This window comes from Pectinophora gossypiella, chromosome 1 (assembly GCF_024362695.1).
Source record: "Pectinophora gossypiella chromosome 1, ilPecGoss1.1, whole genome shotgun sequence".
Taxonomy (NCBI): domain Eukaryota; kingdom Metazoa; phylum Arthropoda; class Insecta; order Lepidoptera; family Gelechiidae; genus Pectinophora; species Pectinophora gossypiella.
Window position 1 is genome coordinate 2,866,160 of NC_065404.1, and position 18,952 is coordinate 2,885,111.

At 35.9% G+C, this 18,952-nt stretch overlaps 1 protein-coding gene across 1 annotated transcript; it reads right to left on the minus strand.

Moving 5' to 3' along the window:
* Positions 1–16,519: 16,519 nt before the first annotated feature.
* Positions 16,520–18,843, minus strand: LOC126371208 (translationally-controlled tumor protein homolog). The gene is made up of 3 exons (XM_050016467.1): positions 18,711–18,843; positions 18,219–18,477; positions 16,520–16,944 (listed from the first exon to the last, which is right to left on the minus strand). Exons 1-3 carry the CDS (start codon positions 18,736–18,738, stop codon positions 16,713–16,715), a joined length of 519 nt encoding a protein of 172 aa, XP_049872424.1. The 5' UTR covers positions 18,739–18,843; the 3' UTR covers positions 16,520–16,712.
* Positions 18,844–18,952: the final 109 nt, after the last annotated feature.

Here is an 18,952-nt window from a genome sequence, read left to right on the forward strand (position 1 = left end):
TGTTATGCTTATTACAGCTATACCTACATCATCATCATCATCACCAGCCCTTTAACGTCCCCACTGCTGGGGCACGGGCCTTCCCTGTGGATGGATAGGGAGATCGGGCCTTAAACCATCACGCGGGCCCAGCGCGGATTGATGGATATTAACGACTGCTAATGCAGCCGGGACCAATGGCTTAACGTGCCTTCCGAAGCACGGAGGAGCTCGAGATGAAAACTTTTTTTTTTGTGGTCACCCATCCTATGACCGGCCTTTGCGAAAGTTGCTTAACTTCAACAATCGCAGACCGAGCGCGTTTACCCCTGCGCCACCGAGCTCCTCGTCCTCCTCCTATACCTACATACGGACGGTGTATTCACGGAATAGAAGAAAGAGGATGGAAAGGCCCTAACGCGCATTTTGTATGAGAACCACTGTCGCCGGCTCCACTACACTCTCTTTTACTACTACTCCTGCAAACAGATATCTACGATAGCTCTACTGCTTCTCAAATTTCATAGCCACTTTACCAACAACGTATATTTTATGTGATAGGCTGCAATTTTATCACGTAAGACACTGCATACAATTTTTTTATTTTTTTTATAAATACCCGATCTTACTTAGGTTTTTAGCTTTCTTGTGATAAAGAGGGATCTCTTTGCATGATAGTCGACATTTGATTATTTGCCCTGCAAGTCATAATGTACAAGGCGACCTTTTAATATACCACCGCGGAGCTCCGTGTGTCGTAAAGTTTGCAGAGTGCAAAGTTGAATTATTAACTTATTGCTCATACTTGTATGGCGCGCCTTTCGCGTTCACTGGGTCCTTCCAACCTCTATTTTGGTGTATTCATGCTAATTATTATAAGTACAAAAGAAACTCGAAATGTGAACGTGTTGGACGATTCGGATGTAAGTCAAATAATTCGGAACCCAGGGACAAACAAATTAAGAAACTTTCCAGAGACGACGGTCTTGCGCTATAACCGCAGTCTACGCGGACATCGCGAATAGCTAGTTTTTGTTCTAGTCTAAAGTTTCCCACTGATGGGCAAAACAAACAAAACGGCTAGATATTAAGTAATTAGCAAAAAAAAAACAAATGTTCACTCACCTGATACTTAGCACCTAAATGTCCTTGCAGCTCAAGGAAAGTCTTAGCAGCAACATACAAGGAGCAGGTAGATAGCTAAAACAAAAGAAATCATATAAGTATTTAAACTTTTACGCTTTTTAATTTTAATGTTATATAGACCCTAAATATTTTATCTATCAATTGCTAAAACAAGAGAAATCACATTACTGTTCTTAGTGAACTGATTACGTAGTAGGTATGTAATGTAGGTTAGGTACTTATTATTTCGTCAAAAAATGAAGATGAATGCTCACTCACCTGATTGTAACAGTTAGCACCTGAATGTCCTTGCAGCTCAAGGAAGGTCTGTACGGCAATATACAACAAGCAGGCAGATACCTAAAACAAAGGAAAGAATATATTTATACTTTTACGTAGGTATTCACCAGTTTTAGTCAAAAATATATATGACAGCTGGCTCACCTTATAGTTTCCGTTTGAATATCCTAGCAATACAAGGCAACATCTTCACGGCGACATTCAAAAACTCTATCTGAAACAAAAAATAATACCGTTCTAAATTAACTATGTTTGTAGAGTACTTGTTAATTCGTTTCTTTCTTTAAAAAAGAACTAAAATAATGAATGCTAACTCACTTCGTGACTCGTGCCGGAGTGGCCCTGCAGCACATGAAAAGTTTTGACTGCGATGTAGCTGAAATAAAGACTTACCTGAAACAAAATGAATACAATATAAATTTCACTTTTATTTAAATACGTATGTAACACTTACTTCATTCATCAAAGATTTAAAGTTAAATGCTCACGCACCTGATGATAAGCGCCTGAGTGTCCCCGCAGCAGATGAAATGTCTTCCCAGCAACATACCTACAGGAAACACTTACCTGAAACATAAGAAAAGAAATACATGTATAAATTAAAGCAAAAGTTAGAAAGTAGAATACGCGACGTTCTAAATGGTTTCTAAGTAGGTACATTCCCAGTTTCAAGCTGTTATCAAAAATATAAAAAAAACAAATGCTCACTAACCTCACAGTTCACGCCTGGACATCCTAGCAGCACAAGGGATGTCTTCACGGCAATATACAGGAAGCAGATATCTAAAACAAACGAAAGGAAATATTATTTATGTTTGGTAGTTAGGTACTTACTAAAGTTTTCGTCAAATGAAATAAACTGTATTACTAATCTAAATAAACTATTTAGGTAGGAATATAAATTATGTAACGAAGGGTACGTATTATTTCGTCAAAAATATAAAAATGAATGCTCACTCACCTGTCAATGACAGTTAGCACCTGAATGTGCTTGCAGCTCAAGGAAGGTCTTTATGGCAATATACAACACGCAGGCAGATACCTAAAACAAAGGAAAGAATATATTTATACTTTTACGTAGGTAATGGTGCTAATTCCTGTAAATACCATCTAATTTTATTTTAAGTTATATCTGTCCTTTTCTTATCCGTCGAAAAGGAAAGGGACGGGTAATCGACAAGCATAAAATTTATGGAACACACGTCAATTTTAAGCACAAATCTAAACCAACCGTCTAAAAATTTTACGTCAGTCAATAACCCGACACATTAATTTACTCATTCTTCCTAAAATTAAGAGCTGTGAATCATCCGTCCCTTTCCTTTTCGACGGATACGAAAATGACGGATATAACCTAAAATAAAATTAGGCGGTGTCTGCAGGAATCGGGGCAAATATAAAGTTGAAGTTAAAAATATAAAAGACGGCTCGCTCACCTAATAGGTGTTCTAAGCTTCGAATAGCCCAGCTGTACAAATCAATATTTTCACTAGTAACGTACAAAAATTCTTACCTGAAACAAAAGCAAGAAACCATATTACTATTACTGTTTTATGTAATCTAAGTTTTTAGAACCCAAAATTGCTAATGTCCTTAGAAAAGGTACTGAACCGGCGAGCGTGTATGAAACGATTGATGAATGTGGAGGAAGCAAGAGAAGTATCTCAGAATCGGAGCAAATGGAATTCCATAGTCTCTGCTTACCCCGGTGGGAAATAGGAATGAGTTTATGTAGTGTTAGTTTATGAAGTACTTTGTACTTATAATTTAGTTTCTTTCGTTAAAAAAACATAAAGATGAACGCTCACTTACTTCATGACTCGCGCCTGAATTAGCCTGCAGCACATGTAAAGTATTCATGGTAATATAGCTAAAACAAAGACTTACCTGAAACAAAAGTAAAAAATAAAATTATTATTGTCACTATAAAGATAGTAACTTAGTACTGATATCATCAAAAATTTAAAAGAAACCGCACCTGATGATAAGCGGCTGAGAGTCCCCGCAGCAGATCGAAAGTCTTCCCAGCAACATACCTACAGGATGATCACTTACCTAGAAAATAAGAAAAGAAATACATGCATTAATTACTACAAAAGTTAGGCTGTACAATAGGATGCGTTTCTATAAGTTTCTAAGTAGGCAACCTACATACCCACTTACAAGCTTACAAGTTTTCGCTAAAATATAAAAAAACAATTGCTCATTAACCTCATAGTTCACGCCTGAACATCCTGGCAGCACGAGGGATGTCTTCACAGCTATATATAGGAAGCAGGAACCTAAAACAAAAGAAAGGAAATATTATTTATGTTTGATAGTTAGGTAATTACTAAAGCTTTCGTCAAAAGAAATAAACCGTATAATAATCTAAATAAACTATTTAGGTAGGTATATAAATTGTGTGGTACTTAATATTTCGTCAAAAATATAAAAATGAGTGCTCACTCACCTGTCAATGACAGCACCTGAATGTGCTTGCAGCTCAAGAAAGCTCTGTTTGGCAATATAAAACAAGCAGGAAGATACCTAAAACAAAGGAAATAATATATACGTAATACATACTTTTACGTACTAGTTTTTATCAAAAATATATATGACAGCTTGCTCACCTTAAAGTTTCCGTTTGAATATCCTAGCAGTACAAGTCAACATCTTCACGGCGATGTGTAGGTACAAAAACTCTCACCTGAAACAAAAACAAGAAACCGTATTACTTTTACTGTTCTGAGTAAAATAAAGCTTGTAGAGTAATTAATTATTATTTCGTTTCTTTCGGCTAAAAAGACATAAAAGATGAATGTTCACTCACTTCATGAGTTGCGCCGGAGTGGCCCTGCACAGCACATTTAAATTGTTCACGGTAATGTAGCTAAAATGAAGTACTTACCTGAAACAAAATAAAGAAAATGTTAATTTCACTAATATTAATGTACGTAGTACTTATTTTGTCATACACCAAGCCAAATACTTACGCAACTAATGAAGCGCCCGAGTGTCCCCGCAGCAGATGGAATGTCTTCCCAGCAACATACCTACAGGAAACACTTACCTGAAACATAAGAAAGGAAATACATATATAAATTACAGCAAAAGTTAGAGTTTACAATACGCGGCGTTCTAATAGGTTTCTAAGTAGGTACATACCTACTTACAAGTTTTCGTTAACAATATAAAAAACAAATGCTCACTAACCTCATAGTTCCCGCCTGAACATCCTGGCAGCACGAGGGATGTCTTCACGGCAATGTACAGGAAGCAGGAACCTAAAACAAAGGAGGGTAAATATTATTTACGTTTACTAATCCAGTTACGGACGTTATGTATGTTATGTAGTAGGTACGTACTTAAGTTTTAGTCAAATTTATATAAAAAAGGCTTGCTCATCTTATCATTTTCGTTTAAATATCCTGACAGTGTAAGGAATATCTTCACGGCAATATACCTATATTGCCGTGAAGATATTCCTTACTTACTTCCTCAATATACAAGAAACGAGTATCTAAAATGAAAGATACCGTATTACTGTTGTTATTAATCTAAGTAGGTAGGTAAGGTAGATATGTAATGTAGGGTAGAGGTACGTTTTGCTTCGACAAAAATTTAAAGATTATTGCTCACTCACCTGGTACCGACAGTCATCACTTGAATGTCCTTACATCTCTAAGGAAAGTCTGTACAGCAATATATGACACGCAGGTAGAGATACCTAAAACAAAGGAAAAAATATAAGTATTTATGTTTTTCCATAGATATTTACCAAAGTTTTCTTTAAATATATTAAAAACCTTCTAGCTCACCTTATGGTTTGCGTTTGAATATCCTGGTAGTACAAGGCAACATCTTCACGGCGACGAGGTAGGTGCAAAATCTCTTATCTGAAACAAAAGCAAGAAACCGTATTACTTTTACTGTTCAGAGTAAACTAAAACTTGTGGAGTAGTTAATTATTATTTCGTTACTTTCGGCAAGAAAAACAAAAGATAAATGTTTAGGTACTCACTTCATGACTCGCGCCTGATTAGCCTTGCAGCAGTATGCAAAGAATTCACAGTAATGTAGCTAAACTAAAGACTTACCTGAAACAAAGTAAAGAAAATGTTAATTTCACTATTATTAATGTACGTAGTACTTACTTATTTTGTTATACATCAAGACAACTAATTACGCACCTGATGATAAGCGCCCGAGTGTCCCCGCAGCAGATGGAATGTCTTCCCAGCAACATACCTACAGGAAACACTTACCTGAAACATAAGAAAAGAAATACATGTATAAATTACAGCAAAAGTTAAGAGTTTACAACACGTGGCATTCTTATAGGTTTCTAAATAGGTACGTACATATTTACAAGTTTTCGCTATAAATATAAAAAACGAATGCTCACTAACCTCATAGTTCCCGGCTGAACATCCTGCCAGCACAAGGGATGTCTTCACGGCTATATACAGGAAGCAGGAACCTAAAACAAAAGACAGGAAATATTATTTACGTTTACTAATCTAGTTACTGACGTTATGTACGTATTAAAGTTTTAGTCAAATGTATAAATAAAAGCTTGCTCATCTTATAATTTCCGTTTAAATATCCTGACAGTGCAAGGAATGTCCTCACGGCAATATACCTACAAGACGCGATTATCTAAAATGAAAGAAACCGTATTACTGTTGTTATTAATCTAAGTAGGTAGGTAGATATGTAATGTAGGGTAGGCACGTTTTGCTTCGACAAAAATTTAAAGATTATTGCTCACTCACCTGGTACCGACAGTCAGCACTTGAATGTCCTTACACCTCAAGGAAAGACTGTGCAGCAATATACGACAAGCAGGTAGATACCTAAAACAAAGGAAAAAATATAAGTACTTATTTATATTTTTTCATAGGTATTTACCAAAGTTTTCTTTAAATATATTAAAAACCTTCTAGCTCACCTTATGGTTTGCGTTTGAATATCCTACTAGTACAAGGCAACATCTTCACGGCGACGACGTAGATGAAAAACTCTTATCTGAAACAAAAGCAAGAAACCGTATTACTTTTACTGTTGTAAGTATGTAAACTAAAGCTTGTAGAGTAGTTATTAATATTTCATTTCTTTCGGCAAAAAAAAAACATAAAAGATGAATGCTTGCTTACTCACTTCATGACTCGCACCTGAGTTGCCCTGCAGCACATGTACAAAGTGTTGACGGTAATGTAGCTGAAATAAAGACTTACCTGAAATGATAATAAATAAAATGTCACTATTATTAACGTACGTAACGTATTTTGTCACAAATTTCAAAGACAAATGCTCACGCACCTAATGATAAACGCCTGAGTGTCCCCGCAGCAGGTGAAATGTCTTCCCAGCAACATACCTACAGGAAACACTTACCTGAAACATAAGAAAAGAAATACATGCCTTAATTACTACAAAAGTTAGGCTGTACAATAAGAGGCGTTTCTATAAGTTTCAAAGTAGGCACCTACATACCCACTTACAACTTTTCGCTAAAAATATAAAAAACAATTGCTCATTAACCTCATAGTTCACGCCTGAATATCCTGGCAGCACGAGGGATGTCTTCATGGCAATATACAGGAAGCAGGAACCTTAAACAAAAGAAAGGAAACATTATTTAAGTTTACTAATCTAGTTACGGACGTTATCTACGTTATTTAGTAGGTACGCGCTTAAGTTTTGGTCAAATTCATATAAAAAAGCTTGCTCATCTTATGATTTCCGTTTAAATATCCTGACAGTGTAAGGAATTTCTTCACGGCAATATACCTACAAGAAGCGAGTATCTAAAATGAAAGAAACCGTATTACTGTTGTAAGTAATGTAAGTAGGTAGGTAGATATGTGATGTAGGGTAGGTACGTTTTGTTTCAACAAAAATTCAAAGATTATTGCTCACTCACCTAATACCGACAGTCAGCAACTGAATGTCCTTACATCTGAAGGAATGTCTGTGCAGCAATATACGACAAGCAGGTAGATACCTGAAACAAAGGAAAAAATATAAGTATTTATATTGTTTCATAGATATTTACCAAAGTTTTCTTTAAATATATTATAAACCTTCTAGCTCACCTTATGGCTTGCGTTTGAATATCCTGGTAGAACAAGGCAACATCTTCACGGCGACGACGTAGATGAAAAACTCTTATCTGAAACAAAAGCAAGAAACCGTATTACTTTTACTGTTGTATGTAAACTAAAGCTTGTAGAGTAGTTATTAATATTAAAATTTCGTTTCGTTCGGCAAAAAAATCATAAAAGATGAATGTTTAGGTACTCACTTCATGACTCGCGCCTGAGTGGCCCTGCAGCACATGTACAAAGTATTCACGGTAAAGTAGCTGAAATAAAGACTTACCTGAAACAAAATAAATAAAATGTTAATAAATAAAATGTCACTATTATTAACGTACGTAACGTATTTTGTCACAAATTTCAAAGAGAAATGCTCACGCACCTAATGATAAACGCCTGAGTGTCCCCGCAGCAGGTGGAATGTCTTCCCAGCAACATACCTACAGGAAACACTTACCTGAAACATAAGAAAAGAAATACATGCCTTAATTACTACAAAAGTTAGGCTGTACAATAAGAGGCGTTTCTATAAGTTTCAAAGTAGGCACCTACATACCCACTTACAACTTTTCGCTAAAAATATAAAAAACAATTGCTCATTAACCTCATAGTTCACGCCTGAATATCCTGGCAGCACGAGGGATGTCTTCACAGCTATATATAGGAAGCAGGAACCTTAAACAAAAGAAAGGAAACATTATTTAAGTTTACTAATCTAGTTACGGACGTTATCTACGTTATTTAGCAGGTACGCGCTTAAGTTTTGGTCAAATTCATATAAAAAAGCTTGCTCATCTTATGATTTCCGTTTAAATATCCTGATAGTGTAAGGAATTTCTTCACGGCAATATACCTACAAGACGCGAGTATCTAAAATGAAAGAAACATTATTACTGTTGTAAGTAATCTAAGTAGGTAGGTAGATATGTAATGTAGGGTAGGTACGTTTTGCTTCGACAAAAAATCAAAGATTATTGTTCAGTCACCTGATACCGATAGTCAGCACTTGAATGTCCTTACACCTCAAGGAAAGACTGTGCAGCAATATACGACAAGCAGGTAGATACCTGAAACAAAGGAAAAAATATAAGTATTTATATTGTTTCATAGATATTTACCAAAGTTTTCTTTAAATATATTAAAAACCTTCTAGCTCACCTTATGGCTTGCGTTTGAATATCCTGGTAGTACAAGGCAACATCTTCACGGCGACGACGTAGATGAAAAACTCTTATCTGAAACAAAAACAAGAAACCGTATTACTTTTACTGTTGTATGTAAACTAAAGCTTGTAGAGTAGTTATTAATATTTCGTTATGTTCGGCAAAAAAATCATAAAAGATGAATGTTTAGGTACTCACTTCATGACTCGCGCCTGAGTGGCCCTGCAGCACATGTACAAAGTATTCACGGTAAAAACATAAACTGCCTATATACGTCCCACTGCTGGGCACAGGCCTCCCCTCAATCAACCGGAGGGGGATTCACGGTAATGTAGCTGAAATAAAGACTTACCTGAAACAAAAAAATAAAATGTTAATGTCACTATTACAAACGTACGTAAAGTAATTTGTCACAAATTTCAAAGACAAATGCTCACGCACCTAATGATAAACGCCTGAGTGTCCCCGCAGCAGATGAAATGTCTTCTCAGCAACATTATACCTACAGGAAACACTTACCTGAAACATAAGAAAGGAAATACATGCCTTTATTACTACAAAAGTTAGGCTTTACAATATGAGGCGTTTCTATAAGTTTCAAAGTAAGCACCTACATCCTCACTTACAACTTTTCGCTAAAAATATAAAATTAAATGCCCACTAACCTCATAGTTCCCGCCTGAACATCCTGGCAGCAAGAGGGATGTCTTCACGGCAATGTACAGGAAGCAGGAACCTAAAACAAAAGAAAGGAAATATTATTTACGTTTACTAATCTAGTTACGGACGTTATCTACGTTATGTAGTAGATACGTACTTAAGTTTTAGTCAAATTTATATAAAAAATCTTGCTCATCTTATAGTTTAAATATCCTGACAGTGTAAGGAATGTCCTCACGGCAATATACATACAAGAAGCGAGTATCTCAAATGAAAGAAACCGTATTACTGTTGTAAGTAATGTAAGTAGGTAGGTAGATATGTGATGTAGGGTAGGTACGTTTTGTTTCAACAAAAATTCAAAGATTATTGCTCACTCACCTAATACCGACAGTCAGCAACTGAATGTCCTTACATCTGAAGGAATGTCTGTGCAGCAATATACGACAAGCAGGTAGATACCTGAAACAAAGGAAAAAATATAAGTATTTATATTGTTTCAGAGATATTTACCAAAGTTTTCTTTATATTTATTAAAAAAACCTTCTAGCTCACCTTATGATTTGCGTTTGAATATCCTAGTAGTACAAGGCAACATCTTCACGGCGACGACGTAGATGAAAAACTCTTATCTGAAACAAAAGCAAGAAACCGTATTACTTTTACTGTTGTATGTAAACTAAAGCTTGTAGAGTAGTTATTAATATTTCATTTCTTTCGGCAAAAAAAAACATAAAAGATGAATGCTTGCTTACTCACTTCATGACTCGCACATGAGTTGCCCTGCAGCACATGTACAAAGTGTTAACGGTAATGTAGCTGAAATAAAGACTTACCTGAAACAAAATAAATAAAATGTTAATGTCACTATTATTAACGTACGTAACGTATTTTGTCACAAATTTCAAAGAGAAATGCTCACGCACCTAATGATAAACGCCTGAGTGTCCCCGCAGCAGGTGGAATGTCTTCCCAGCAACATACCTACAGGAAACACTTACCTGAAACATAAGAAAAGAAATACATGCCTTAATTACTACAAAAGTTAGGCTGTACAATAAGAGGCGTTTCTATAAGTTTCAAAGTAGGCACCTACATACCCACTTACAACTTTTCGGTAAAAATATAAAAAAGAAATGCCCACTAACCTCATAGTTCCCGCCTGAACATCCTGGCAGCAAGAGGGATGTCTTCACGGCAATGTACAGGAAGCAGGAACCTAAAACAAAAGAAAGGAAATATTATTTACGTTTACTAATCTAGTTACGGATGTTATCTACGTTATGTAGATACGTACTTAAGTTTTGGTCAAAATATAAAACATCTTGCCCATGTTATAATGTTCGTTTAAATATCCTGACAGTATAAGGGATGTCTTCACGGCAATAAACCTACAAGAAGCGAGTATCAAAAATGAAAGAAACTTCTAAGTAGGTAGGAAAAATCTAAGTAGGTAGGTTGATATGCAATGTAGGGTAGGTACTTTTTGCTTCGACAAAAATTTAAAGATTATTGCCGACTCACCTGGTACCGACAGCACTTGAATGTCCTTACACCTCAAGGAAAGTCTGTATAGCAATATATGACAAGCAGATACCTAAAACAAAGGAAACAATATATTTATAACTTTTCGTAGATATTTACTAAAGTTTTCATCAAAAATATTAAAAGCCTTCTAGCTCACCTTATGGTTTACGTTTGAATATCCTGGTAGTACATCATCTTTACGGCGACGACGTGGGTGCAAAATCTCTTACCTGGAACAAAAGCAAAAAACCGTATTACTTTTACTTTTCTAAGTAAACTAAAACTTGTGGAGTAGTTATTATTTTATTTCGTTACTTTCGGCAAAAAAAAACATAAAAGATGAATGTTTTGGTACTCACTTCATGACTCGCGCCTGAGTTGCTCTGCAGCACATGCAAAGAATTCACAGTAATGTAGCTAAACTAAAGACTTACCTGATACAAAGTAAAGAAAATGTTAATTTCATTATTATTAATGTACGTAGTACTTATTTTTTCACAAATTTCAAAGACCAATGATTACGCACCTAATGATAAGCGCCTGAGTGTCCTCGCAGCATATGAAATGTCTTCCCAGCAACAAACCTACAGGAAACACTTACCTGAAACATAAGAAAGGAAATACACGCTTAAATTACACTAAAAGTTAGAGACTTTACCATAGTTTTACCACGGCGTTATCAAAGTGTCTTAGTATCTACCTACAAAAAAATAATTCGCAAAACATATAAAAAGCAAATGCTCACTAACCTCATAGTTCCCACCTGAACATCCTGGCAGCACGAGGGATGTCTTCACGGCAATACACAGGAAGCAGGAACCTAAAACAAAAGAAAGGAAATATTACTTACGTTCACTAATCTAACTGTGTAGTATGTACTTACTATAGTTTTCGTCAAATGTATAAAAAAGACTGCTTGTTCACCTTATGATTTCCGTCTAAATATCTTGGCAGTAAACGGACGGAATGTCTTCACGGCATACAAGAAGTAATTACCTAAAACAAAAGTAAGAAACAGTATTACTGGTCTAAGTAAACTGTGTATGTAATGTAGGGTAGATACTTTATTTGATAGAATCTAGCCTGCAATATCCCACTGCTGGGCAAAGGCCTCTCCTTCATCTTTCCACACTACGCACAAGTATTTTATTACTTCGTCAAAAATACTTACTCACCTCATGACTTGCGCCAGAGCGGCTGTGCAGAACACATTATAGAGTATTCACGGAATGTTGCTTAGACTTAGACTTATCTGAAACAAAATAAAGAAAATATTATTCACTTTTACTAGTAGGTAAGTAGGCAGGTACGTAAATACTTACACATACATACATAAACTCACGCCCGTAATCCCTAATGGGGTGGGCAGAGCCACAAGTAATCAAAGACAACTTGCAGCCACTGTTGATACGATGTCGTAAGCTGGATATGATGAACCTTATGGTGATAAGGGATCAGCCTATCGCCCATAACATTAGTCCATCATGTCATGTCATCACGTAAATACTTATTTCGTAAAAAAAGATAAACGCTCATGATAGGTTACCTACCTGATGATAAGCTCCTGAGTGCGCCTGCAGCAGATGGAATGTCTTCATAGCAACATACTTTCCTACAATATTTCCTACAATCTGAAACAAAAAAAAATGCCTGCATGAATTGCGAAAGATTTCTAAGTACGAAGAAGTAGGTAGGTACGCGTACCTACCTGTCTACTTACGACTACTTACCTCCCACAACTTTTCGGCCCTCACCTCGTAGTTCCCGCCTGAATATCCTGGCAGCACAAGATATCTTACGTCGTGTTCGGTAAACATATCTTCACGAGGAAGTAGATACCTAAAACAAAAGAAAGAATAAAATTGTAGGTACCTACCCAAATATCTACTTTTACTAATTTAGTTAAGTAGGTAGGTACGCTACCTACATGGCGGGTGGGTAGAACTTACTAATGTTTTCGTCAAACATATAAAAGATTATATTATTATCATATAATGTCCACTAAATATCTCCACGACAATAATACAATTGGTACTTTAAACAAAAAGCTCGAGCTACTATTCAACCATACAGTCATAAGTTACTTTCGTAGTACGTAGATCCCTTAAAGCGAGATGTCTTGTTAATTAGTTAGGGTTATAGGTATCTACTTACGCACTAATCTAAATATTTTGTTTAAAGAAAGATGTATAATTACATACGAAGTTCCCGATACACATCGCTTTGCGGGTAATACAATTTTCATAACTATGTACCCACATCCTACTTTCATAATAATGAAATTCAAATTTCATAAAGACGCAATTCTCATCTACTTACTTATAATAATATAAAATATTAAATACTCACGCATTCCATAAGTTAACACCTGAATCTCTAATGAAATGTACCTATGATAAATCTTCTTGGTGGTGACGGCACAGGCAGGTTCTACAAACTAGTAAATTTCAGTAAAATCTCACGATCCTATCTACTTTGCAAGAAACTCAATTTTAATGGCGTCCATATTACCACAATTTTCAGAACCGAAACCAATGGAGTCTGATCACAAAATGGCGCCAATAAAAGTTCAAAATGTGTTGTCGTTGTCACAATACAATCCATTGGTTAGGCAAAGGTACTCAGCCACACAGCCTCATTTTTTATATTACAATTTATTCGTTCGAAAAATATACTTAGTACTATTTAAAGAACGCGGAAAATAGTACTGTTTACATTATCGCATTGTCACTGGTTCGAATACCGACTCGGGCTCTGAACGACAGAATTCGTTTTTATAAGTTTTGAATTCATGTTTAGATCATAGATGATAATTAATGTCACGTCGTCTTCAGGTTTCATGCCTGTTTCATGGCAATAAGCTCGTCGCTTATTACATGTGACTTAAATAAAGTTGACAAGGAGTTTGTATTTCATTATACTTTACCTACAAAACAATATTTAATTTTATTACACCTCTGTCTACCCCTTCGAGTATACAGTCGGCGCAAATAGAAAGATGGTGGAGCACTTGCAGGGTTTGAAGGTAATGAAGGTTTTTGGTTGCGCCGATTTCAGAATTCTGATATTGTATTCAAAAAAATATTATTTCTTACTTTTTATTTGTCAGATTTTGAAGTGGGTTTAATTTTTTTATTACTTTTTATTACGATTGTGTTAGGTTTCTGACTTGGATCCAACTGTACGTAGCATTATAACTACTAACTGAGGCGCAGTTTTTTTTTTATCGTACGTACCTACTTACTAAATATTTTTTTAACTGTGCCGTTCGCAGCCGTTGTCACCACCACCACCATCCACTAGACTTGTTTTCATGTTGTTCTACTTAGCATTTTTCTTTTTTTTTACGTTCGAATCACAAAAGAGTAAGTTTGTAAGTAGTTCTCGAATATCGAAAGTATATGTATAATAATTTACCATAACGTATATTTTTGTTTTACGTGTCTTAACAGAATGTGTTAATTTGCATAGGCAATGATATAGCTAAAATTACGTACCTATAATGATTAAAAGATTCATACATGTAACCTACATGTATGTAATCGGTACGGCAATGCAGGATGGAAGGGGCAAGTCATAGGGACTGTAACCTAGAACCTGACAGAGGGCAGCAGTAACTGTCAGTACTATTCAGAGGCGGAGGACAGGAGTCCTAGTATAGCTTTGTAATAGACTACTCTGGGCGCCGTCCCACTTGCGTCAGACAGAGTACTGCGGGGCGGAAGGCAAGAGGGAAACCACTGCCCTATTTTTCCTTAAAAAAGTAGCATGGAAAATGCATCACCGACAAGAGCGTGGCTCTTAAATTGATGATGATGATGACATGTAACCTACCATCATACATAAAACATAAACAGCTTACACATACAAGTACATCCCACTGCTGGACACAGGCCTCCCCTCTTTCAACCGGACCAGCGGCTTTACGACCCTTCCGAAGCACCCCATCGGGTGACAAAAAAAAACACTTTTTACTCACTGTACAGAATGTTTCAGGTTACGTCCAGCCATCTTAGTATTTTAAGACAAGCTTTATGGAACATGCTAGATAGGTCGCATTTTGCTAGCCTCTTACAGCCATATGCATATACGGCTCACTCTTAGTCAATTAGGGCCTACTTACTTAGGTACGAATTGAAACACCCCAAACAAGTTACCTAATTAAACTACGTCAAAAATGATGCGAAGGTGGATAACTGCATTCCTGCAGCGATTTGTGCCAGGCGTCTTAATTCGCGCGTGTTATCTATATACTTACCTACTTATTTAAATAGTACCTACATACCTTAGTTTTAAGAAAATTTTGACCTATTTAAAGGACTTCAGTTGCCCATCATCTCTAAGTTATTGTCTCACCCATAAGATTAGAAGGCCGCAAGGATTTATTTATTCTTGGTCTTATTCTTAGTCTGCATGCAACTGCATGGTATAGGCTTCCACCCTCGTCATCATCTCCCTAGTAGGTATTATCCTGTTTTTCACAGGGTCCGCTTACCTAACCTGACGATTTGACAGGTCCGGTTTTTTACAGACGCGACTGCCTGTCTGACCTTCCAACCCGCGAAGGGAAAACCAGCCCAATACAAATTAGGTCACGTACCTACCTCCGAAAATGCATTTGAATGTGGGTTTCCTCACGATGTTTTCCTTCACCGCTGAGCACATAATCATTTACGATCCAAACATGAATTCGAAAATAAATTCGACAATCATTGGTTTAAGCCTGGGCTGGATTCGAACCCGGGATCTCAAAGTGAGAGATAAGCGTTCTACCAACTGTGCTACTTTCCACTCTTTCAGAAAATAATAAGTTGAAGGAGAGACAGATAGTTCGCTCTATTTACTTAGATATACTTATTAGTCGTTTAATAACAATAACACCCCGAACACTTCATACAAAAAACCTCGTTTTACACAGAAACTACACATTTGACGTTAACGTACACGCGCTGGTGGGCGGGGAGCGGAGATTTACCGTTCTATACGAAGTATTAATCCTTATTTTATGGTTTAATGACCATTAAGACATACAATTACTTATGCAATTAATACACCCACAGAATAACTGATAATGTCAAGTTACGATTTTGTATGTTACAGTTTACTAAAATGAACACAAGAATGGAATACCAAGTAACAATATTACTATGTCTATAACAAAAGATACTTGCCTCTTATACCTTAATTACTCTTTGCAGGCAGGTGCCTGCATTAATGAGTATTTCAAAAATTAATACTATTTTGAAAATTAAAAAAATAATTAACTTTATTGTTTGTCAGAGCCTGCTTCTTCTAATCCTATTATCCCCCTGCTGGGATGTAGGGCTCAAATAGCAAATTTCCACTCCTTGCGAAATTTTACAGCCTCTGTAGCCACAACCTACAATAACATAAATTAATGTACATGTATCAATGGTCTGAAGAACATTATACATAGTTATACTTTTGCAATAACTTCACAGAACTGCGACATCTACATCCAAGTTAGAGTAATACAATCAGCTAGGCCACTATCTTGACGTACAACGCCATCTATACCTGCGAATCGCTAACTAAGAGCGCCATCTGTCGAACTATTTGCTCCAAATCCCCATCCTCTTCATTGTATGCGAGACAACATGATATATAATCCACCAAGGAATCTGTATTATTAAAACAAGTAATGGAATAAAAATCCAACAGTAGTTGTTCATTAATTTATTTATAGTATGTAACATACATTTATACATTACAAAATTGTTCAGCCTTGTGATGGGAGAAGCCGAAGCCAGTACCGGACAGATGCGGACATGATTTCGTAAATAAATAAAAAAATGAGTTTGTTAGGCGTGTGTGTTGTACATGGAATATTATGAGTAGTTTCGCTTATGTTAACTTAGAACTTCTCTTCCTCAAGACCATGCTTGAAGAACATCATGACGGGTGTGGAAACTCCGTCAATATCTCTGTACTCCATCATGGCGACCATGCCATCGCAGTCCATGGACTCTCCGGTGAAGAACTGGAGCTCCTTAAACCTGCCGAGGATGTCCTTCATAACTTTGTTCATGTTGGTCTTGAATACATCTACTTGGTCTGGTGCTTTCTCTTCCAATGTTGCTACTAATCTGTAACATGGAAAGAAATTGGCGATTAACATTGACAGAAACTTTGAAAATATGATAGTTATTATATTTCCTACCACAAAGAGTGATCTTAATAGTTTGGGAATCCCTGGGTTAATATAATAACAACCACCAATTAATTTACATTTTAAAGAACCCGCACATCAAATCCGAACCTTATTATTTTTTATAAAAACGGAAATTTTAATAGATCACATTTTACATTTTTATTGTATTGCAAGGATTGAAATTTTGCAGAACCCTGATAACTTTTCCATAGAACCCCCAGATTCCACGGGACCCACTTAAGGCAATCAAACCCAGGACATCATGTGCAGTACACAGTACTGTTCCACTGCTAGGCAAAGATGCAGACTTTACTTAATTGCCACTTGTCAATGTAAAATTTTGAATAGATGTCCAGGTATACAAAACAGTTAAAAGCATTGTTGAATAAATTGTCAGCTCCATTTCATGAACAAGCATTATGAAAATGAATGTTTTTTCACTAGAGTTATATGTTCTTGCATCAATAGCTCCATAGATTGACATTGAAAATCAACCCTTGGTATTAGATGATGCCATTACTAAAATAATTAACTTAAACAATACAAATAATCTAAAAGTGAAACAGCTGATATAAAAACAATAATTTAAGCCTAGCTGAAGAACAACATAAAAATTTACTATGTGCTTAATATGAACTCTGACCTTTATTGGTTGGCCATATAAATTTCAGCCAAATAGCACAAATACCCCATATTAATTAAAGTAACTTTTATAGAGAAAAATATTTAGATCATAAACTTGACTGATAACAGGAAGTTAGCAACCTTGACAAAGGTTATACTGCAGCCAAAACAAGATAAGGTGCCTAGCAAAGCATGGTATAAAAAGTCTACAAATAAATAATTAAAATTGGTGCTTTTCAGAAGAAAATTCAAGATACTCATTGTATAATAATTATAAATATGGTTCAGAAGTGCCACATGCCAAATGAAAACTACTATAACATACACATCAAAAATAAGAACTGCATGTATTCAGTAGATAAAAGTAAATTTTCAATACCTGTGTAGCTTATGCTGTAACTACCGTATTAATAAATGAAATCATAGCACACTAGTAATAGCAACCCTAGTTTTAGCATCAAATTTCTATTGTTAGACAGTGAGCACATTCAAATACAATTAAAAATGCCACAAGTCACTGTCTTGCATTACATTGCCAAAACCATTTATATCAACTATTTCACAAATTAATCAATACACACTCACTTTTTCATGTAATCCTTAAGGTATAACGTGTAGGACTTCTTGTCACCAAACGCATAGGTCTCCACTAGCCTGTGGTTTAAAACTATATCAACACCGCTTTCCACCGCGGAGTCGGTGCCCTCATCAGCCTCCTCAGCAGAGGGGTTGAAACCATCAAGTTTGATGTCGTCTTGCCTTCTCGTCACCAATTTGCCGGTGACTTCGTAGATGACTTCATCAACCAGCTTCATTTTGTATGTGTCCGAGAACATTTCGTCACCTGAAAATTTTACAAACCATACTTAGAAAACCTAATTTCATTTTCAAGGCATTCTTGAGTTTCTTGACCATCTGGATTGTCGATGTGGCGCATAGTCCTCAAAAATTGGGTGGAGGAACAATCACTATCAGATGAAATGTCAAAATCACTGATATCAAAAAATGTCAAAGAAACACAATTAACGCGAAATATTAACATAAAATATATTTTAAACACACGATAAACGTAATTACCAGTAATAATATCTTTATAGATCCTCATTTTGATGGATTAAGGGCGATTAAAATAATAAAAAACCGAAACAACGGCTTCTAGCCCCAAGAACTAAACCGGAAAGGGCTGTCAAAAGGTGAACCATAATGTTGCCAGAATTTTGAGTTTTGTTATTTTTTTGTTTCAATAATGAAAAAATGACATTGATTCAGATTATTACTTTATTTAATTTTTGAGTACTTTAGCAGTTTATAAAATATAT